Genomic DNA, 24,951 nt, shown 5'->3' on the forward strand with positions numbered 1-24,951 from the left:
ATATAAACAAGGACATCTTGTAATAAATATTTACTCCACATCTTAGCAAAACTTTTTTAAGCTTACACCTATTATTAACATTCCAGGGTATGAGGTCCAGGCAGCCTCGTAGAGCAAAATGTAAGATTTTTCATTAGGAGGAGACCACACAGCAACCAGCAGGGATCTACATGGGTGAGACTCGCTCTAAAAGCCTTGGCCTTGTTAAAGAGGCTGGATTATTGATGGTGCATCGGTGGGAAGAAATAGAGAGTCGGGTGGGGGGAATATCTGATGTTGGAGAGAAAAGGGTCATTTAGAGGGAAAAGAGCAGTTCTTTAAAGGCATAGCGGTTTTAGAAAACAACAGAACGGCTTATTATATTGACTACAGCTACAACTATTTTTTAGCACTTTTTTTAGCATTTGTAAAATGTTAAAACTTCAAATGATCTACTGATCTCTGGGGTTACTTTGAAGATCTCTTAGAAAATCCCAAATGTGGACTCTATGTGTACAGTTTGGAGAAACACTTTGTAGTTTCAGTAAAAATGTAAACTCCAGCAGAGTAAAGTAAAAGCTGAGTCAGAAATGAAAATATTGATTTTGTTTTCCCCCTGTAAGCAAATCCTTACTGTACTGGATGCCAGGTTTGGGGAAATATATGAACATTTTAATGTCAATTGAGTGTTTTAGTGTGTTTGCATGATGTATCTCTCATCTATGAAGTCATGATAATGTTTTTGAAGACTATATTTGAAGACATTTTAAGGAAAGCAAATAAGATAGAGGCTACTTACAGCTTCTTTGAAAGTATCTTTCTTTATTAGTATATCTATAAAAAAAATATCTAATATATATAAAAGCATGATATTAGTGTCAAACTATTGTCATAAAAAAGTAGATTATGTGACTGCTCAAATTTCCAAAATTTACAATCCGAATAAATAGCAAGAATATTAAAAATAGCTCCATTTCACTTTGGTATTTTTTTTGTATATGCAAAGTCATGCCCACCTGTACCAAGTATTTGTATTCATATTTAAACCTAATATGAATACAAATTAGGTTTGTAATTTGTATTCATTACAAATGACAATAAATAATCCCTAGTTAAACACAGGGATTAACTGTGTTTAATCCCTAACCTACATTACTTATTACACAGCTCTAACCAAGCTGCTACATAGATGGTCATGTATGTTGACCTATTTAAAAATATGTTTTAGGTGGATCTTAACTTTTATAAAATATGTTAACTTTGTTAAACATCAAATATTGTAATATTGTAATGCAATAAAGTATGTGTTGTTGATGGTACAAACTAGTGCATGTGTTTTGGAATAGATGGAATTGATTTGATTTTATTCAATAATTGGCTAACCAGCTGGAAATCAAAGCACAAGAATATCAGCTAAATTTAGCAGAAAATAGCTTAGACTATCCTTAAACTGGTACCCTTTCAATCATTCAGCATGCAGAGGTGAGTGAATCATCTTGGAAACCACATTTGCATAGCATGATAAGTAAATTTACTATTTGGTCACATCATAACCTTTATAGACAGAATTTGTAGGCGCAGCCAAGATGTCGGTTTCATCAGATCATAGTATTCAGATTTTTCTGGAGCAGTTTGCATCTAAGAGTGAAGTGGCTGGGATGAAAATCAGCACCTCCAAATTCAAAACCATGGTCTTGAGCCGGAAAAGGATACAATGCCCTCATTTGTTTTTGCAGTAGTAATTAGTTATGAAGACATTACTATTTTTCTAAACTTGCACCTACAGCTATCTGGCAGCATTGATAGAGCGTATTGCCTGGACTGTGTGTTATTATTATGTATTATTTAGAGGCAAATTCTTTATCAAGCAGGCCTTGCTTTTACTTTGGTGTATTCTTTGAATCTTTGGAGCAATTACTGGCTAAATTAGTCTCACTGGTGAAATTGCACTTCCTTAATCACAGGCTGTCCTCCCATTAAATGTGGGATCAGGGATCATAGTGAGCCTATAATACATTACCAACAGTTTACTTGTTGTTTATGAGTCCATCTTAACCAAGATGCAAAGTAAGGATTAAAACACAAATGCAGTACAACATAGTCTTAGTGCTAAAGTCTCTAATCTCTATTAGTCACTCTCACAATGGCAGCAAAAGGAACTTTCAGACATCTAGTTTTGTTGCATTCCTCTTTTAAGCACTTGGGTATCAGACGGGCAATTGTCCATCTAATCCTCTAAGAGATGAGAGTGGCTACATAAACACAGCCTCAGCCTATTAGTGTCAGTTCAGGATTAACATCACAGAGGATGTAGGCAAAGACGAATGTGAAGGGGAATGGGGACCGACGTGAGATATAGCTTTGTGGCAAAGCTGTTCACTGATCAAATGTGAAGGACACAAAACAAGGATCAAATGTAACCAATAAGGTTTTGTACAGCAACAAAAACAGTCAAAAATCAACCTTGAGCTCATTTTCCAAAAAGACAAAATACATAAAATAGAGTTTCAGCAAATGAGAGCATTTCAAGGTATATTAACAAGGTTTTCCACTTTCTTATCTCTGTGACACAACAGTTTAAAGCAGTTAACCTTAATCACCAAAAAGTTATACTTAGTGCAGCTGTGTACTTTAAGACCATATGTATGTATCACAACCTGCCCTTCTACAGTTATTGTTTGCCAGAGACAAAAATAACTTGATTTGATTTTTTAAAAATATGTTACAAATATGTAGGACAATGTGTAAATGGTCTGTACTAATAAAATATTTTTGGCAGAGAGTCATGTAGATCTCTGTGGAGGAATTTTGGCCCTTTTATGTTTGTTTTAAATCAGCCACATTGAAGGTTTCTAGCATCATGAATCAGCAATTTAATTGGATTTAAATCTGAAAATATGATTTTATTGATTTGAGGCTTGCAGACCCAATGATGTTTTTTGGTTCTTTATCCTACTGCATAATCCAAGTTCACCTCAGGTCACAAACTGACTTCAACCCTGAGCATCATAGTTTCATTAACATCAGGAAGTTGTCACTAGTTCAACAGAAGAAACCAAACCATCACATTACCACCAACATATTCTTGATTTTCTTTTTAGGCTGAGGAATAATTTGCTGCTTAAAACTTAATTGTGTATATGACTTAATAAGGATTTTTTATTTATTTATTTTTTGGATGAGCATTGTTTGAATAGGCTTTTCACCTAATAAGTGTATTTTGTATTTACTCTGTTGTCAACAAAGGGGAACAGAATTTTTCACAATGCTGGATGTGCTTTTTCCACACTGGAGAATTCGTTTGAAGACTGGCTGCTTGTGAGAGTATTCATGTTGCTCTTCTTATTGGGCCTTGTTGTTTAGCTGGAGCAAGCATAAAAGACAACAACGTCAAGTTTCGTTTTTGAACTTTGCCTTGGATATGAAAACCCATATCAGAGGAATTTAAGTCAAAACACAAAACGTGTTGAAATGTTCATGTCCTAACCTCTTTGATGTTCATCTACTTGGGAACAAAAAAATGTTCCTAGCTGAGTTACCCACATCAATGTGACTATTTTTTTGTTGTCATAAAGTTTATTTTTGGAATCATGCTTCATGATGGAGAAAATAAATGAAATGACCTACATACTGAAATAACCACTATCATAACAAAGTCAACACACACACACACCAAGGTTGACAATGTTAAATGGAAAATGGAGTAGACCAAATGCATACAACTTAAAAACCTTGCCACAATTTTAGCCATTAAAAGTATGCTGGGTGGCCTTTTCCATTGGAAATTAAATTAATACAAACAGATAAAATATAATAAATTGCAGGCAGTGGTACAGTTAGTAGCACCACTGTCCACTGTCTCGCCCATTGACTGCTGGAGATAGACATTTTAAAGAGCGATATATAGCCATATACAACCAGCTTGACATTTTTTTTCCTGAATTTGGTCAAAATGTGAAATAGCTTTTCATTAATGAGTTGTTGTTTTTTTTTTGTTTTGTTTTTTTTGCTTTATGTTTTTTTGTTTGCCTCCTAGAATATAAATCCTTAAAACAAATTTTTATGCATATTTTGTCGGGTCACTGGTCAATTTCCTACTTTGCCATTTTATAATTTTATCTTTCTAGTAATTTGTGCCCAATTTTTAGAGGTACAAATTTCATCCGTCTGCCACAGGTCGCTTCATCTCTGCGTTGACAATTAATGATTTAAGCTTTTCACTTTATTTTATTAATATGTGGTTCAACTGGAGGAGGTAATTAGAATTATTTTGGTTAGATCATTATAATATTTCATTACAATCAAGTGGCTCAAATAAGGATCAGAACCTAAATAAATACAGTATAAAAATCTTCTACAAAAACTGATACAATATTAGAAATATGAAATATTTGAGGAATTTCAGTATTATTTCCTAATTTTAAACTGTAGTAGTTGTAACTGTAACTGTAGCGTTTTCATCAGACATCCTCTGACTGACTGGAGTGAAGCATGGACATTTTTCTAACTTGCACTTTGTTCTTCTCACAGTAAAATTAAATTAGCTCAAATTTATTGTAGGCCTTGCTCAATTTAACTTTATTGTCAATTGCTCATTTAGCTTTTATTGCCAAATGACATTACCTACATAACAGTTCATGGAGCCAGCAATACCTCCCTGTAAACAAATGGATCCAGAGAAGAGATTTGCCCTTTGACACTGAAAGAAAATAAAATGAAACAAGCTTAACAGCAGCTCAGTAAGACAGAAGCTGGTTTCATACTTTTCCGCCTTGTTGTTTATTTCCATGGATGACTGATTTCTCTCTATCTGTGGCCATTAAGGCCTTGCTTGCTCTGATGCTCACTGCCTGAATCATGCTTCCTGTAAGTCTGTCCTTTTGAGGTGGCTCTAATTGATGCCGACCAGTTTGTTTACACTTGTGCCTATTTTTATTGAATGCTTCAGTGAGCTGAAGGAACAGAACAGAATATTCCTTTTTTTTAGAAGGTTCTCTCTCTTTCTTTCTGTCTCTCTGTCTAGCTCTCTCTCTCTCTCTCTCTAACCAACACACAAGAATATATTGTGTGGCTTGCATTGTGAAGGGAAGCGCCAGATCACCTCCACACCCCTGCTGCGCCTCAAAGCCTCGAGCTTATATTGCCAACCCATTAAAAATCATGTGTAATTGAAAAATACTTTTTTTATCCGTGAACCTGAAAGTGCTAGTTTTTATTCAGGGCTATGCTGTATTGATTCAGCCCTTCTCTATCCTCCATGGTAGCAGACCTTGTTGCCCATGTGTGAATTGATATAATCAGGCTGGAATTTAATTCGCCATGCTTTTTCATGCGCACATATATCCACCTGATTCGGTTGAGATATTTCTGATACAGACTGGTGCATTACTGGAAATGCTTACATCCGTGGTCCACAAATAAGAAGATGAGATTTATTTTTTAGGACAGAACTGGTTGATTATTTTGCATTCCTTCCCTTGGTATTACTTTCATTTTCACTCTGTCCTGCAAACTGAACAATGCCAGCCCAATCAATTGTCCGGCACTGTTTCAGTCTGAGTTAGAACCTTTATCCGAGGCTAATCAATGCGGGTCAGATGTCCAGGCCTTCTGAGAAACAGGGGGTGAAAGCCGTAACAGCCCAGTCAACAGTCTTCTCAGATTTAGATTTATATCACTGACCTTTCTTCTGCAGAGCACACGGAATGAGAGTTGCTTAGGGCAGCTATTGCTTGGGATCCAAGGGCGGAAAATGGGACCCTTCATTTTTATTAGCCTACTTCTCAACCATTTTCTTGCTTAATTGCTTAGTATGCCCTTGTCCAGTTTTTTTTTTTTTCTCGGTTCCACCCTTAGTGTTCACCATTCAAAGAATGAAACACTAAAGTCAGATTATTTGTGCATCACAAGACATATGTGCTGATTATACTTTTGTGGTCCATTTCCAATCTCCCAGAGCATTTTGTGAAACTTTGACCTTCTATTATTGATTGATATCAGCCGATATATATGTATGTATGTATGTATGTATGTATGTATGTATGTATGTATGTATGTATGTATGTATGTATGTATGTATGTATGTATGTATGTATGTATGTATGTATGTATGTATGTATGTATGTATGTATGTATGTATGTATGTATGTATGTATGTATGTATGTATGTATGTATGTATGTATGTATGTATATATGTATGTATATATATATGTATGTATGTATGTATATAAATATATGAACATATTTCAAAATTAGGGGCCGAGGAAATGTCACAGTGGGTAAAAGCAGGATTTTTCTATTACTTTATAACAAACAGAAAATTATTAAGGTGTTCATAATTTAAACTGTACTTAGCTTTTAACACTAGTTAAAATATCTGTCATTACTAATATTGCAACTTTTGTGTATTTTTTCTAGAGAATGAACTTCACTTTGAAATTTCAAACGATCTGCAGCATTTCTAAATCTATTATTTTCCATGACAAACTGAGGTTGAAAGCTCCAAAGCACAGAATAGATCACCGTTTCTGCACAGAAAGTCTTGTTCTCTCGCCGTCTTACGCAGCCTTCTTCTCACATACTACATATACGCCTCTACATTTTGTTGAAGATACTTTTTGAAATAAATTCTGACATCCCTCTGAGTTTATTTCTCAACACCTTATTAAAAATGAGTAAACTATTATCTTTTTCCCTTCATAATAACTTCCACACTGAAGAGTGATGTTGGCATGACCTTGTAGGGCTTAAGTTTTGTGTTTTTACTATTTGGCAAAAGTTCAGAGTTTAATCGTGGCTGATTAAGATGGCTTTGTCTCTCTAACTGTTCCTGATTATAAGATAAATTTTCCGCCAACAGTAAAGTGCTTGGCTTTATCTCCAATGTTCAGTTTTGCACCAGAATTTACTTCTAATAGACTTGGTCAAACAGGACTGAAAGGATATTTTAAAGAGACGCTGGGCCATCTGTATGCTTTAAAGTTTGCCATATTTTCAGTAGCTGCTGTCAAGAGTTACAGTGTAGATTAGATTTTAGATTTTTTTAATTTTACAACCAAATAGGTTGTCCAGCAACTAACTGACAGGTTGTGTAAAATATTCATAGGATTTGTAACACAGCATTATGTGCTTTAAAGAATCATACCTGCTGGAAACTTTTTTATATCCTCAAAATAGGTACAAAAAAATAATAATAATTGTCATTACTCTAAATTCAATACTTTGTAATCTAATTGGATAGATTTTTCTAAGATCGTTCCAACATTCAGTTGTATAACATGCAGTTGTTTTTGTAAAACTTAATTAGGATATATATTTTCATTTTTAATTTTAAACAAACACTTGTGACTACGGTAAGTTGCATAGAGGAATCAGTACATTGCCCTTCATCCAGAGTTTTTTGTGGAATCTGAAAACTGAGTGCAAGTTTAAAAACATAGGTGCTATAGAGAAGGTTTTACTCTAAATATCCACCCTTCAAACATTTAAAGAAAAAAGAACAGAAAAATATTGCAATTCACTCTCTACTTCCTCTTCTGAGAGGGTAGATGTGCTACCAGCTCTCCCTGTTTCGTGACGCTCTCTGTCTGAATATGATTTCTTATGATTAGATAGAAGAAAGAAGTAGAGTTAAAGCAAAGTTTGCAGGAGACAAAAACATCACACACAACAAATTTTAGAGGTAACTTCATTTTTTGTTACTGTTAAACTGAAATCTCCAGCATGGGGAAGTGGGATGATCTCGGGTTTTCTTGACAATATATATATATAATTGTTGTAGTTAACAATCATATCACTTCATTTTGACAGCAGTAGTAAAATGTTTGCTTTTCTTTTCTAATTAAAACAATTAGATTATGTTAAATATTCATGGTTTAAAACTTTTTGTAATTAGGAATGTTTAAGTGATGGGAAGACCTATTTTTTGTATTATTTTGTTAACCTACCATTTTAGGGCACTCAATATATTCTGATTTTATTCATTGACAGTTAAGACAAAATGCAAAAAAAAATTTTTTTACATTAAATAATTCTAAATACAGATTAAATCAGATGTTATGATCAAACTGTGACAGTTAATGATTATTCATTTAATTTTTTACATCATCGGCAGTTGGCATCATTTGGGTAATTATTATTATTTTTTTGTTGTTTTGCATTATTGGCTGAAAAACTAATTGGCCAGAAAAAAAAGTCTGTTCAGTGCATTTGTGATTTTTATCTTATTTTTCTTCAATACGTTAAAAAGACAGTCGTGAGGCAGAATACGGGAGTGGTGTGAAAGAGTCATGGCTCTTCTTAAAACTACTGTAGCAATATTGAAGCATGAGCTGAAAAAAAAATAAAAATTCAGCATGAACTAATTCCATATTTTCAGAATCCAGCAGTGGACCCAATATTGCATACCATTTGTCACCCAACATGTACCAATTGTTCCACTTTAACTGCTGAAATTTCAACAAATATATGCAGCAGGTAATTTAATAATCAGTTGGAGTTTTATTCAAAACCACTGGGAAATTAGACCTGAGTTCATGCTGAAAGTACTTTTTCCTTTTAAATTAGAATTAATGTATGCTCCGAAAGGTCACCAGCAATAAGAGCTGACCTGAAAAATTAGGAGGAAAGAAATTTCCCCTTAGTGATTCGCTCAGGCTTTATTTAAAACAAGAAGAAATTTAAATGCTAATTAAAAAATATTTAGCCTGTGCCTCTAGCATCTATGATTTAACAGTCTAAATATAACCTGAGAAAACTCGCAGAGATAGAAGGGGTCTGATTATGTGGAGAGGCTAAGATAGTACAGTCAATATTTACTCTGAGTAATTGGTCTACACTTCCTTCAGCAAGATACACAGCTGTCCAGAACCATCCGTGCCTTATCTCCTTCTCTTCTCCCTCATACACAAGCACTGTGCGACCACAGTTTTACACAACAGTAAAGTTTTGCTGCTGTTCACAATGCTTCTAGCTACCCACAACACAATAAGGTATATAGATTGGTTATTTTACAGAGTGTGCATGGATACCGCTTCTATAACTGTTGCAAACAACATTGTTTCTGTTTTGAAGTTATATGTAATGAGTTTGATACACTTACTTTCCTAATGAGTAACAATGTCTTGTCACCCCAGTGGTAAACAGCAGAAGCATTCAGGCTTGTTACTGTACCACTTCAACAATTTAAGGTTTTGGAATGAAATGCACACAGCTCGCCAGAAAATAGGGCTCCCAACCTGCCTACAAAAGATGTTCTGTTGGCATTATATAAAGAAACATTGGAATAGATTAGCTGTCTATCAAGCCTTCTTTCTCCTCTGCACTTTTTGTCCACACACAGTCCCTTTGCCATTTTGCCATGCCCTGAAAGCAACTTTCCAATTAACCCGCTGCCTCCCTGCAACAGTCCTTTGAAGTTATTTCCACATGGTTCTCTCTTACATTTGTTCTGCGTTCCTCTGAGTGGACATTTTTGGCATGTTTTTCCCTGGAGTGCTGTCAACACTGAGAGGCCTGAATCGACCGTATTTTTGCATAAGCTTGTTTACCTGGGTATGTTCAACAGTTTTATACTTGATTTGAAGTTTAAAATGTGTAGGCTAGCAGCACCATCGTTAATATATTCAATGAAATCAAGAGCGGAACAAGTAATCTTTATTCTGTGTACATTTTTGGTAAACTGTCTTTTGTAACAGAGTAAAATGTTTCAGCTTTATGTTATAAATAACTACTGATTTTGTTTGACCTAATAATGGATAGACAATATTAGAATTGTAATAAGACATTTACCTAGGGAGATACAGCAAGAACAATCAGGGTTTAATGAGATTTTAGGTACATTTTGGGAATAACTAAGAATACATTTAGAGTTTACAAATGGGTTAAAAGATTCTATAGTCATTGTGAAAGAATTTGATTCATATTTGACTAGTCCTTAGATTGTGTTTAGCTTAGTCCTTTAGCTCAGCAGATATTTTGGCATCATTAGAAATTAAGTATTCTCAGTTTCCAGGCTAGAAGTTGGCCATTCATATTAATTTCAAAGAGCTTACAATGCGCTTACAAAGAGACATACATTTTGTGATACATGATACATACATTTGATTTTGTTTGGCAATTTCTTCTCAAATGTGAATGTGTAATCTTTTGCTTCATGTGAATAACTACCTAAATTTGCATCTCTGTAAGGTGACCTTTAATTTGAGCGATGTTCATTTTGCAGTCGTGCTATTCTCACAGTGCAGACTTGTTGCTGGCCACTCACAGTGCTTACAAAACATTCATATCTCATCTGTCACCCTGACATAGCACTCAAAAGGCTGCCACCGTAATAATTTTAATGTGGTGAAGGTGCTTAATTTAGTTGATGTATTGTGCCCCTAAACTTAACGGAGCTTTTCTTTTTTTTTTTCTATTAGGAAGGCTTCCTTCACTGTTAGTTTTTGTAGTGATGCTATGCATTGAGATTAAAGGGTTAAATGGTAAGTTTCATTACTTTACCTTATATCCTAAATAAATAAATAACACCATTTGGAAAGGTGTAAAAATGTGTAGATAATGATGGGAAGGCTGTATCCTTCTGAGCTGGATCTGTGCAATGCAAATCTAAACAGCTTATTAAATAATATTTTTTTAAACACAAAGGGTCTTAAAAAATTTTTATTTTTTCTTTCCTTTATTCTGTTTACCTTCAGAAATGAAAATACGTCTTCAAGTCACTTTTTAAGTTATTTCTTGACTTCGCATGTCAGCAGGAAATATCTTATTGACATCCATCAATTTACTCGTGAACCGAAACCGAAAGAAGTCTGGATTCATACATGATAACATTTCTCCCTACCACCCTTGTCACAAGTGAGGTGTTGTTTACGTGAAATAGTCTGCAACATTTCTTGTGACTGATGCAATTTTGTTATCGCAAAACAAATATGAAAGATTAAACTGCCACGGAGCAATAACCCCTGTAATAACACATTTTTGAAAGCAGCAATTGCATTTTAAAAAAATATATATTGCAAGTCTTGAATAAGAGTAAAGTTAGACATAATAGAAATTATGACACTATTTTCAAATTAGTTTTTTTTTTTTTTTTTTTTTTTTTGGTCAATTTTCAGATGGAAATCCCATTTCTAAATGGCAAAAGCCAAAACAGAACTTTACATCATCTCAACAGATTATCAGAAAGGTGGTGTCATTTAAGTGAGGAGCTGTAGATAGTTTCTGGTATCTGCAAAGGTAACAAGCAGCAGAGCTGGGAATGATGTAAAAATAAGATTGTTCTGTCGTCAGTTACTCTGCCTGTCTGTTTGTACTGAGCAAATATCAGTCATGTGTAGTGTGTCAGTGAAAACTCTGGTTAGAATTTCAGAACACAATGTCAGTGTTCATTTGTATATTGAGTGTGACCAATTTTATCAAACCTACATCGCTGTTTATTGCATCATTAAAACATTAAATGTTGAAGAAAACCAAAAAGAAATCCCTTTTGCTAAGTTAATTTGTCATGCATGTGTTTTGTGAACATTTCACCTACAACTAGGCTTGGATTGATCATGAAATTTTCAACATTCACTGGAAAAAAATGTATATGTACATTGTATGCTAAAATTTCTGGTATCTCCAGCTGTCTTTTCCTTTCTTGCAAGTTTAATCAAAATAAAATGCTTCTGCTACCACGTAGTTTAATTACATAGCTAACAAAAAATCAACCTATCCATTTCATATGCACACATCATCATGTTCATGACTGTGGGGCGCTCACGCTTCCCGTCAGTAGTTAGTTGGTCAGAGGCGCAGGACAGGTCTCCTGTTCAAGACACAAAACCATTTAAGCACACTAGCACATCACAATCTCCTACTAGCATAGCATTCATGTTTATAGATTATTCATATTTTTGCAATGCTGGAAATTATTGTGTTTGCTTTATTATTTTTTATTGCTCTAAAATATTCAAATATTAAACCATACACTACAATATTTTGTAACAATTTACACAAAGTAATGAAGCTGCTAAATGCAGTTTTGTATTTAGTTCCCAGGATTTCATGTGTCACTAATCAGAAAAGTGACAAATTTTGCGCTTTTTTTTTTTTTTTTTTCATTTATTCATCTCTTGCCCTGACACTAAATTGCAGTTGCTGTAGATAGTTCAACATTGTTCTGGTTACCTTCACCACCATTTACATAAAAAGTGATCAGGACTTTTAACGGCAGGTTCACCTTTTGCATCTCATTCTGAATTTATATGAAGTGGCCCTTCAGTGGACCATAGTTTTGCTGCTGCCGGATGAGTGTTCTCCGTTCTGTCCAGAACTCCTCATTACTGTCACATAGCTTTGATTACGAGTGAAACCGCTCGCCGCACAGTGTCAACCCTCAGCCAAAAGGTCATGTTTCACATTCCAGCCTATTATGCTGCAGCTGCACTGCGTCAACTAGATCGGGCCCAACCTCGATTAGCGTGCATTCTTTGTGTGAAAGTGTCTATTTCTGGTATGTATGGGAATCAGTGCATCTATGTTGAATGTGTAAAGTGTGTGCTCTGTGTATGTGAGTGTTTACCAGTGTTTGGGTTATTATCTTTTTTCCATTAAGATATTTCCTTGCTTTAAAGGAATAGTTTTGCCAACCGATCTATTGCTCCTAAAAGACCATCTCAGTTTAAGTATTATTTTTTCTGGCATTTTGTTCCTTCTGTTTTTTAAACAAAAGCTTTCCCTTTCATATGTTTATGCCTTTAAGCGAGTCAGATCATTAAGGTTATGCGTTTTCACTGTGCTACTGATGCATCCTTAATTGATTTATTTATGGAGTGAATAAATTGTAAAATACTCTGTTTTTTTGTTGTTGTTTTTTTCCCAAATCAGAGAGCCAAAAGCTTCCTGGGAATAACTTCACCACTGAGTGTAACAGTCCTGGTAACTTCATGTGTGGAGATGGAATGTGTGTCCCAAGTGACTGGCAGTGTAACAAAGTGCTCAACTGCGTTGACGGGAGCGACGAGAAAGGCTGTCGTAAGTTCAACCCTATTATCAAAACCTGTTTTAGAGCTTTCTATCGGTGCCTTAACGTACTAAAGCCAGATTGCTTACTTAGAGCCATATAGTGATCTTTCAACTCTTGGACCTTTCTCACCACAAAGCATTGCAGTCTTCACTGCTTTTCCTACCTGGTCCACAAGGGTCAGTAAAACCTAATTCTCTGCCGACATAAATTATCTTCCCTCTTCAGCGCTCACATTGCCCTCCCCCACTGCAAGCATCCTACTCCCTTTTCCTCCATCCCTTTAGCCTCAGTTCAGTACCATGGCAAAACTTAATACCATCAAAGACAAGACCAATTACTTCGTATGTGGAAATAGAAACACATAATTTTACTCTAAGGCAATAGTGGCTCATTTTTGATCTTTGGATTTAGTTGGCTCTCATCCCTCTGGTCTGCTGCTCCTCCTTTTTCTCCCTCCCAACGTACTTTGTGCTCCACACAAAGATGTGATTGCGCATCAAGATTGACTTTGAGTTTCTAAGACGAATTGAAATCCCTATCACCCTGTTCATTTATTTCTCTGTGTATCGGCGTCTTCCTAATTTATCTTATTTGATGGTTTGGGTTTCTAATTTGCTTTGTAGAAGCTGTTCTATTAAAAACATTAAGACCACTTCTTAGAGGAGTTTTACTCTTTTTACCTGACTAAATATGTTTGGTAAGAAAAACAAAATTACAAATGGCTTATCCTCTCTTCTGTCACTTCTCTTCATTTTCTGTTCTCCCCCCTCTAGCTGTCTTTCCTCCCTCAGTTGTCTTGTGGGCAGTTTAGGGAACAGGAAGACTACTCTTGACAGTGTCCCATAGCGCAGCAGTACACAGAAACATGCGTACGGCTTAGTGTCATCAGTCATTTAAGTCTGCAGAGACTTTTTTTCTACAGATTGCAGATTTTCATCTCACTTTTAGAGCTGTACTATAATGCTATGACCCCAGCATGTTTTGCCTTCCAGCCTTGGGTAGTCATTAATTATTGATAACCAACAGCAACATCATAAAAGTGACTGTAAGAGAGCAGTCGCTTTTAAACAGCTTCTCAAAACTTATTAGAACAAAGACAAAATTATTTGGGAGTTTATACTTTATATTTGATGGATGGATTGATTTTCTAAATAGAGTTGCAGACCCTTCAATTTTAATGGTTCATAACAATATTTTCATGTTTTTTTCTTTCTGTAGCATAGTAATGTCAATATATATTTTATCATTCCTTCGTGGCTAGTAAGTGTGAAGAGCAAATATAGGTGAAAATTGTTTGATTTTGGTAATTAGCCTGATAAAATATTTTTATCAACTAACCCCCCATCCAATTTACGGTACCTGTACTAGAGACTTTAAAGTTCTGAAAAATAAAACTTGCTCTTGCGGATTCTGTACACCAGATACAGTATCTGTATGACTTTATATTCCCACAATTGTGCAGATCTGAAAAAAAAACAAAAAAAAAACATACCAAATATTAAGTGTGTCTTATGTCTGACTCAGTTTACTCGAAGATGTTTTTAAAAATAAAAGCAGGCCAGTTTTTTTTTTTTTTTTTTGCTGATATTTTGTGAAACGGCTATGCCAAAAGATCTTCAGCCATCACACTCGGCCTGCCTCTGCTGTCAGGGGACTATTTGCACTTGTTGTAGACAACTGCATTATCTCTTCTGGCGTAAGTAGGCCCTATTATCCCTAAATAGATGGCTAGTTGTCAGGCGGCTGCCTCATGAAAATGCTCTTGCTCCAAAAAGGGTCTCTGCAGACACAGACAGACAGATAAATGGAAGAATGGGTAAAAGGGAAAGTAAAGGAAGGAGAAGAGGTGCAGGAAGGACTTATTATGATAGCTTCAGCAGTAGTTCTGTCAGGAAGGGTATTATCTAAGGAGGACACAATGCCTGGAAACCTTAGGGCTTCAGTACTTTGCTCTGCAAGCAGAATCATAATTATCTGTCCCCTGCTAAGATGAAACACACACACACAAACTCATGTTTCAATATTTATTCAACAGAGGGGCATGACAGGTTGCTGTCAAAAATTACAGTTTGCTGACCCTTTGTCCGTAAGCAACACTAATGTTGTGTTACAATATTATTAATATTTTTTAAAATCACCTTAGTTATTGTAAAATATTGTTGTCAAACAGACTTTATGTTTAAAGGTTGCTAGCCAGAGTTGTATCTATCTTTATTAATATCTGCAACACATAAAAAATTGTGCAATTACTTATAGATTTACTCTGCAGAATTTCCCTCAGTTACCAAGTTTTTGAAAAAGTTAGAAATTTAATTTAAATGGAATTTCAGGTTTGCATCATATTTACGATGACTCAACATTACATGATGTAAAAAGACTCAACATTAATCAATGAGGATCGGCAGTAGGCAGTAAGGTTTCCGGTTATCAGCTTGCGTTAGTAAACACCGCAATGGATCAGGAAGCTTTATCAGCTTCTGATGAAGCGTCTAAAGCCTTTTGATCTCCTCTGTCAGACTTTTACCCCCAAGGAATACAACTTAGATAACTAAAAATATGAGCTTTAGATAAAATAAGGGTCTGAGGTCCAAAGGGTTCCACTTTGCGTGTTTTAACCAGAGTTTGACGCGGATGGTACTGGAACTATGATGCCTACATGCATGGATGGCAAAGCTAAAGCAAACATTGATTGTCTTCCTGATTGAATGTTTTCTATTTGATTAGTTTCTGTCTGTTTACCACTCACAAGTTACATTTTTCTTTTAATACTTGTTCTATACATACATGCCATGCAGGGTACAAAGTTGTGATGCACACAACTAAAGAAATAATTTGCCTGAACAAAATGTCTTTTTTTCTGGCTGCAGGGACTCAGTCCTTCCCTCTGGTGTCTGCTCTATTGATGTTTACAGCATAGGCTGTTCTTCAAGTACAGGGACGACAGGGCTAACTGGACAGATTGTTCTCATTATAGGGTTTTCTGCCTTGCTACCATCATAGCTGTAGTTATAGGGTATTCAGGTCTTGGCAGGATATAATATTTGGACTTGGAAATCATTTTTGAGTTCTGACTCCTCATCAAAAAGGCCCTTGGGTCTTGATATCAGCTTGACTCAAAATGACCTCTGCAGATCAGATGGAATCTTGCCATTTCCCTCCTCCCTGAGTCACTTCCATGTGGTTCATTGTTAACAAATTATTCTGAAATACAGTATTATAATCTGAAATGTGGCTCAGAGGTTTGGCCACAGCCATATGGGTGGTGATTACATAAAAGTTTGAATGTTTACGAGACATTTTTAATTTAAAACATGCAAATAAATGACAAACAAAAAAATAAAAATAAAGGTCACACTTAAAGAACTCTCTGACTTTTGACTTGACTTGTTTTTGAAAAGTATATTTTACTGTGACACAATAACAATTTACAATCTAAGAGGCGAAAAAAACTAGCTGCAATATAAGGTTTTAATAGTAAGCCAAGATTTACAGAGACATTGATCATACTTTACAGAAAAGGCCTGACTTTAAGTTATGTGTGTGTTGTGATTTGCATTCTCAGATGTTAGGAAAGCTTTGCACATGTTAAAATATGACATTTTTTTTCCTGTGTAACATGTGATGGGGGCTTCCATCTGAATATTTCCAATACCCACTATTTTATTGTATATCAGTATAAATGAATCCTTAGTTGTTGACGGCCTTGAAATAATGACATATTTGTAAGAAAAATCCGATTGTTGAGCTGTAGAGTTGACCATGTTGGCTGCGCCCATAAAAAAAAACTTGCCAAATCCCTCTCAGTCCAGAAATACAGATTATGCTTACATTGATAATTGTTTGATGTTGCTTATTTAACTTGGTTGATCAAAGTTTGAAGAAGCAAACCATTTTGGCAGTTTTAGCAATGTATTCACATCACATAAGAGTAAAGAGAGCTGGATGCAAAGGAGCTGGCAGGCAATAAAATAAAATGGATTGCTTACAAAAGAAGTTTCAAGAACTTACAAGGACTAAAGTCCAGGAGAATCTGTCATAGTCCACCACAAGAGCAACACAGAGCGACAAGAGTGTGCTTTTTGTGCATGAACATATATATTTCGTATGCAAAGTTTTCTCCAAATCAGTGTCTAACTTTACCGCAAGCATTTGAACCAGAAGGCAGCTGTAGTTGATCTCCTTTAAGCCCATTAGGCAGCAGATTGTGCTGATGTGGCTGTCTCAGATCCAAGGAATACTACGTTGCCTCAAGAAAAGGTCAAATGTGATTACATTTTGCTGTCTCATTAACTAAATGTCGGTTTTAAAATCAAGCATTTTGCATATTAAGCAAAATATGACTTTCACATGGCTTTGACACTTGAGAATAGCACCATTGGTAGTTTTGTCAGTATTGCTATTTAATTTGCATAAGCTTTGAAGCTTTCACTCACAGGAATGAATGAGCCCAATAAGCTGTACAAGACTTGCGAGATAGATCAACCCACACAGGAACCTCGGCAGATACATGGTGAAGGATTTCATACATTTTTATCACGAATAGTCGCTTTACCTCAAAAGTAAAGTTTGTCTGTGCCTTCTTGTTGACCTGAATGCATTATATGCCAAACTGACGCCTGTACTGAGGTTTTTAAGTGAATCAAAAAAACTTCCACTGAGTTTTCTGTCTTCGATCTATTATTCATCGCAAATGTTCCACTCTGCTAAGCCCAATGCGCCAAGCTGCGAGAATTGTCTTGAATAGTCAAGAATGTGTATTGACCAACATAAGACAAACTTCTTTCTTATTTTGCGACCCAGGACCCCTCCTTTTGTTAGCGTGTCCTTCAGATTCCTTTTTGGAAAGAAGTCATCTTTAATAAAGTTTTTCAATTCAAACTTTGGGAAGAAGCGTTCATCATGTGATGCTAAAGGATGCAACACACTGTATTAGTATCCAGCTGAGAAAGACTAGAATGTTCTTTGAGGAACATAGTGTGTTCACAGTTGATTACCCTTTCTCTCTTCATAGTCCTTCTGTTACTAATTCACAGTAACAGTACCATGCAACAGCATTCAAACCTATTAAACCTTTTCACATATTGTCACATTACAGCCTTGTAATTTAATTTAATTTGTTTTATCAGGATTTTGTTACATAGATTAGCATAAATCTGGAGTATCCAGTATACATGCAGCTGTTCTGTGAATAAATCAGAGGTGTGTTAGAGAACATGTGTGAACAAATAGCAACATGAAGACCAAGAAACACACCAGACAGTTCAAAGAGAAAAATTAATGTGGGTTAGTTTCTAAAACTATATCCCAAGCTCTAAACATCTTAGGAGGTGCCTTTAATCTTTCGTAAGAAAATGGAATCTGATACAACTTCAATACATGGCTGTCCACCTTACTTGACAAGCTGGGCAAGGAAACATTAATCAGAGAAGCAGCTAACATGGGTTCACAGGTCCAGTGAGACAGGTCCAGTGTTGACAAGAAACCTATTAATTGTGTGTTACACACATCTTGCTTTTGTGGGAGAGGGAAGAAAATCAAACAATTGAAAGCCCTATTTAAAGTTACTCATGTAGGAGCTGGCCAACATGTGGAAGAAGGTACCTTTTAAAAGTTAATGAATAGAGATGCATGCAAATTCAGTCCAATTGAGAATCTGAAAATTGCTATGCACATATGTTCTCCATTCATTTCCAAGAAAGAATTTGCCAAAAAAAAAAAATGGAACAAAATCCATCAAAAGATGGTATTGTAGTGAGAGGTGATTCTGTCAAGTGTTGACCGAGGGGGGTGACTGCAACTGGATGACACAGTTTTCTGATTTTTATTCTTATAAATAGTCATCTGTGGTCTATAATCCTAAATCTCAGAAGGTTTGTGGTGGTAACTAGACAAAAAGTTTAACAGTTCAGGGAGAATGAATCCTTTAGGAAGGCACTTCACTTGCATGGAATCAACTGTGTATCACTCCATGAGATGCTTCAGTGACTCAGATTGGAAAAAAATACATTTTGTGTTTGTGAGCGTTTAAAGTGACCATAACTGGTTGAATCTGCACCTGGAGCTTTTTATAACTTTGTGCGTCATTGTGTACTATGGAGATTACCTCCTGACAACAGAAGGAAAAAAACAAGTCATGAATAAATTGCTTTAATAAACTGTGCTCTGGGAGTTGCAGTTCTTGCTTGTGGATATGCTATCCAGGCACGTCAGATGTTGTCAGTCTGAGCTCGCAGATTTTTTTTAACTGTGTGCATATTTTTTGGACATGACTTCTTTCTTCGGATGGAAAATAGGAAAGCAAGTTTGTGCATAGCGAAAGTGTTGTGATAGATGTATAGTTATGTAAGCCTGAAGGTGAGCTTCTTTCAGAGCATCTAATAGGCTGCAGAATTTTTTCACCTCACAGAGTAGATTCAACTCAGAGTGCTTTGAACTACTGAGGTAGTAATAAAAAGCTAGTCTGGCACAATATACTACCTTCAGTGGAAAACACCAATACAAGCATTTAGCTGCATCGTTTGCTGGAACAAAATCATTAATATATTTGTTGGCATGATCAAGGGAACCTGAGGCGGAGATTAAGAGGGCATGGTCCTGAATAATTCCTCACAAAGAGGTCAAAAGTACCATCCTGCTCCCTGGTGTCCATAACACCGGCCTACGAGAGTGTCAGATGAAATGTTTGCTGACAGAAAAGAGAAAGGAGAGAGCTGACTGAGCTTACTGGGCCTCAGAGCCAGGATTAGCCTCTTTGCCCTTGTCTGAGCAAGGCATGAGCAAGCAAGACAGCAGAAACATTGCAGGGCCGAAAGTGGGAGTGGACGTGATGCATACAGCAAGAAGTGGGGAATCAAAGACATAGACCCTTGTAAAAATGGGTCTTGGACAGAGAGAGAGAAAGAAAGACTGAGAGGCACTTTTCAAAGCAGTGATTGTTCAGAAGTAGCAGACCTGCAGGCCATGGTCATGCCCTCTTTGTGTGGGAGAATTCATGTGTTCAGAACGCAGGATGTACATCCAGCTGTAAAAGTTCAGCTTTTACTTCTCTGACCATCAGCAGGACCCGTAGTGCTCAGAGACAAAAGATAAGAATGCCATGACATTAACAAATGGCTGCTTACTGGCTGCTAAGTTCCTACTAAGGATAAACAGTGTTCAGTGACTGGAATCATGACTTTAAAATGTAGATGATATTTTTAAGATTCGTAAACTGGATCTTAATAAAGGGAGATTACTTTCATGTCTCACTAGTTACAAACAGTGTTGTGCAAACACATTTATACACCTTCAAGTTTTAAAAAATATATTTATGTCACAACATTTAGTGCATTTAAATAGAATATATATCTATACCAACACACCAGTGCATAACTGTGAAGCGGGAGGGGAAAAAGATGGTTTTCAAAGCTTTTTTTTTAAATAAAAATCAGGAAACTGTGCCATATAAAGATATTAAACCCCTTTTTTGATCTCTCTAATTAAAATTCAGAGCATACAACATACCCATGATTACGGTTAAGGACCTGCAGAGATTCGTAACTCAGGCAGGGGGAACTCACATCATGACAACTCTTAGTCATGCTCTCTACAAACCTGAACAGGGAACAAGGAAAGAAAACAGCACTGTTGAATGGAAGCCATGAGGAATCCTAGTTATGGTTTGCTACAAGCAGTGTATGCAACAAAGAGAATATGGAAGCAAGTCAGGTAAATCCAAATTCAACTTTTTTTAACCTACATGCAAAACAGGTGAAGGATAGCAAATGTTCTAAAACCTGTTCTTTTGAACGTGGTACTAACATCATAATTTAACTGGATGCTTTTCACCAGCAGAGGTAGAGTAGTATACCAAAGTTGTTGGGAAGATAGATGACGTTAAACACAGGGCAATACTGGAGGAAAACCTGAGACTTGAGACTAGGGTGAAAGTTCACCTGCCAAAATTACGACAGTATTTAACATGCAAGAAAAGAATCAATTAAGTGTCTTTGAGGTAAAGGGTATATGGCAAACTTGAAAATTTATGTTCTCAAAAATCTTCCATCCAGTCTGATTGAGCTGCTTTTATTTTACAGATGATTAAAGATGCAATTTTCTACATGTGTAATGTTGATAGAAACAAATTCCATAAGACTTGCAACTATGATTGTTGTAAAATGACTCATTCTGAAGGCCTGAGTATATATGCCACATTTTTAGATTTCTGTAAATAAATAAATACAATAAAGGTTTAAAAGCAACTTAGAGTAAGGGGCAGTTGCCAAGAGATAACTGTTATGGGTTAGGTTTCTGAAAAAAATTCAAATGTATTTGCATTGCAATATGTTGTCAATATGAACTGATGACATGGGTAGATTTATCCAAATATCATCCAGCTGTGTGTTATTTAGTTTACTGAAAATATCATCTTTTTTGAAAATTATGTGATTATTTATTTATTTTTAGATTATGTATTTTGTTTATTTAAATTATTTCACTCAGTAAGGGACACTGAGTTTCCACAAAGACAGTATTATTTGTTTCAAAGTGTCTGCTTCCTAACCCAAACACTAACAGTGGGGGTTATAATTATTGGGAGTTTTGATTTCCTGCTTCCCTGTTTATTGATGTAATTATATCAACATAACATGTAGGAGCTAAGTAAATTCCTCTGTTAGATATTGTCCTATTAAAGATTATTTCTACATTATCACTTTGAGGATGAAAAACAGAAGCCTGAGCCTGGAGCCAAAGCAATTGGTTGACTTTTTTTTCCCTTGTGCATTGACCGCCACTGGATTCCTTTGAGATATTGACTTGAAAAGAGCCTCTAAATGCTTATCAACAGCAACAAGTTCTGCTTAACAGCAGGGGTGGAACATGCTCAAGAATGCTGAGGTGTTTTTTTGTTTGTTTGTTTTTTTCTGAAATTAAGATATCAAAGCTTAGATGCTGCAGTCCTTTAGCAGCCTCATCATGTAAAAGGAAAGGGTTGTCAAGGTTAGCAGGGTGTGTTCATGTGATAAGAAAAGTGGCCACGACATGAAATTTTAACACAAAGAGAAGATTGGAGTTTTAGTCTCTTAATCCGTGGAAACCTGGTCAGCTTGCTAGATGGAATTTTTTTTCTGTATTCAAATATTTGCCTTTTGAGTAGCTGTTTGTTTTTCAGGTGAGCCAAATGACACACACTCATGGATAATTCTAGCAATCAGTCAGCATTGACGTGCAGTAGCAAGAGGGTTTTTTTTTTTTCTTTTTCTCTTTCTTGGTTTCACTCTGTTCTCTTTGAGAGATAATAGCGGGCAACAGTTCTCACAAGAAAGACACTGTGTTGTTTTTGTGCTCTGTTAACTGATTGACATAGGAAACCTTGGGAAAAAAGTTAAATCACATCCTTTGGACTAAGAATGAAAGGCTGATAGAGGGTGTGTACATATTATCTCAACCTACCAACGGATGAGCCAGCTGTCCCTTACAAAAAAATCCCACGAAAATCACATGTGGTTCACACAAATTTTACTTGTGAATCATGTGAATCACATGTGAAAGCACATGAATATGTGTGATTTTGGAACGTTTCGTGGTAAAATTACATGTGATTCACATGTGAATCACACATTTCCACATGTGATTCACACATTTCCACATGTGATCACATGTGAAAATGTGTGAGTCATATGTGAATCACATGTCATTTTACCACGAAACGTTCCAAAATCACACATATTCATGTGCTTTCACATGTGATTCACATGTAAAATTTGTGTGAATCACATGTGATCACATGTGATTTTTGTGGGATAATTTTGTAAGGGGTGGGTCCCATGAGAGTAAAAAATGTTTGAAATTGAAAGTGGTAACTGATTTGTTCAAGCAACACACTGCCTTTACAAGCCCATTACCATACTAACTCTCACCACCAGAATGCTGAGCTTAACCTACTCAAGCGATGCTCCACTCTTAAGTGAGCATTTCCAAACTGTAAGAGTGACAAATCAATAGGAACACTCACTGAAGTTATTATTTGGAAAATTGTTGATTTCAATCCCAAATTAGGGGTGTGACACTACATTCAGCTCCAAAGGCAAGAATAAGCCCAATATTTACACAAGAAATGAGATTAGTCAAAGTTCAAGCGATTTTTTTTTTTTTTTCAAATTGTTTTCTGAATCGCAAATTATTATTAAAATATGTAATCATTGTAGAATAATGCAGTTCAGATGAAACAGTATACCTGCTATGGTTTTCATCCTTGTTTCTTTTTTTTCTTCTTGCCAAAATAAAAAGCTCTTCTGGGGTGCAGCGACAGCACAGGGGAAAATCGCGCCATCCATGTATGGAGAACTCAGTCTTCTACATGCTGATCTTGGGTTTGAGTCCCTACCTGTTGACCTTTGCTACAATGTCTCTCTCACAACCAACTTTCCTGTTGCTTCATTGCCAAATAAAGGCCACTATAGGCAAAAATAGACCATAAAAATATCAATGTTTTTACAAATAGAATAAAGACTATTCTTTATTCTTTAGGCAACATCTAAAGCAGTGCTTTACAGACTTTGTGTTTGTAGTATGGATTTATAGGATGTCTCTTTGGAGGGTTTCTTTTCCACTGGGATAACAACCTTGGGGCAGACACAGAACTTGTATCCTTCTATATCTCTTCTGGCCTTTGAACACTTCGACATCCACTGGAATGTGCTGCAGAAAGCGGATAAGCAGGAGAAGGAAAGGAAAGATGTTTGCTCAGTGTAGAACAATCAAATATAGATTTGATCAGTCTACATAATCATCTGAGCAAGTGATGGTCAAACCAAGTGTAATTTCCAAAAAAGAAAAAAACTGGTGTGTCCTACTAATAAAGAGTCAATATAGATAGCTGCAAAGCAAATGTTAATATATAATAAAAGTTGATTAATACACACCCTTTAACTCATTATTAAGGAAAAAGGGAGTTTATCTTTGGAAATTGTGATTCTGAAAGCTGTGCAAATACCGGTTTGAACTAAGATAGAAAAAAAAACTGAGATAAAGGTATGATAGATAAATAAAATATAAAACATTAATATAAGGGAAAGCCTGGAAATCAAACAAAGGTTTCATGAGATGTCTGGTGGATTGTATTCCCTTAATGCGTTCCTGATCAATAACCGACTGTAATTAATACATAGGAACAAGGATAAAATATTTATTAGACTTCCAGTATCATGCTTTAATTTTTTTTATCTTGCTTTGTCTCAGTCTTCTTTCTTTCTTCTTGCTAATTTGTCACATCACTAGTCACAAATTAAGAAAAGTAATTGCTTTGAATTCTTTAAACCGTTGAAATAAAGTATATTTCTTCTTGTAAGAAAACTATTGCTTAATAGGAACAACCAAAATTAGTCTGTTTAACTGTGTCGCCATTTTCTGTGTATGATGGATATTGCATTGGTTCGCGGATCTGATAAATTACACTCTGCTTTATTTTAGGTTTGCCCTTCCTTTGCTCCACTTTTTCTTTTTTTCTTTTTTTTCTTTCTTTTTACCAGGAGCTGGTAAATTATGACAGCATTCTTCTTCATGCTGTTGCTGTATGGCATACAAACTAGAATTGCTGTATCATTTACCATGAAGCTTGATAGATTTGCAGAATGCCAGTGGCCTACAAATGCTTTCCCCTGGAATTGAAAGAAGCTTTGTAGTGTAATGCCTCCTACAAAAGTCTACTCTGCTTTACAATGCTTTTATTAGGCACCACAGATGGTAAAATGTACAGAGTGATTATTTTGATCGCAGGGCCCATTTGAGTGAAACTGCCCGTTTGGTTCTTGCTTACACTGCGACTCCATTACCTATTGATTTTTCCCCCTCAGAAATGCCCAGCAAGGTCAGAGAATCCTTTGATGTCCTCAGGTGTCTCCACTCCTTCTCGCTTTCTATTATCTCGTTCCTCTGCTCTCCATGCATTCTTTCTTGTTAGTCTCTTCTCCGAGGCCTTCTCCAC

At 35.9% G+C, this 24,951-nt stretch overlaps 1 protein-coding gene across 1 annotated transcript in view; it reads left to right on the forward strand.

The window, feature by feature from the left end:
* Positions 1-24,951, forward strand: part of ldlrad3 (low density lipoprotein receptor class A domain containing 3) — a 94,110-nt gene that overhangs the window by 21,468 nt on the left and 47,691 nt on the right. Inside the window, exon 2 of the mRNA XM_044124952.1 lies at positions 12,848-12,994. Within this exon, the coding sequence (XP_043980887.1) occupies positions 12,848-12,994 (147 nt within the window). The remainder of the gene's footprint in view (positions 1-12,847; positions 12,995-24,951) is intronic.

This window comes from Gambusia affinis, linkage group LG08, assembly GCF_019740435.1.
Source record: "Gambusia affinis linkage group LG08, SWU_Gaff_1.0, whole genome shotgun sequence".
NCBI classification, from domain to species: domain Eukaryota; kingdom Metazoa; phylum Chordata; class Actinopteri; order Cyprinodontiformes; family Poeciliidae; genus Gambusia; species Gambusia affinis.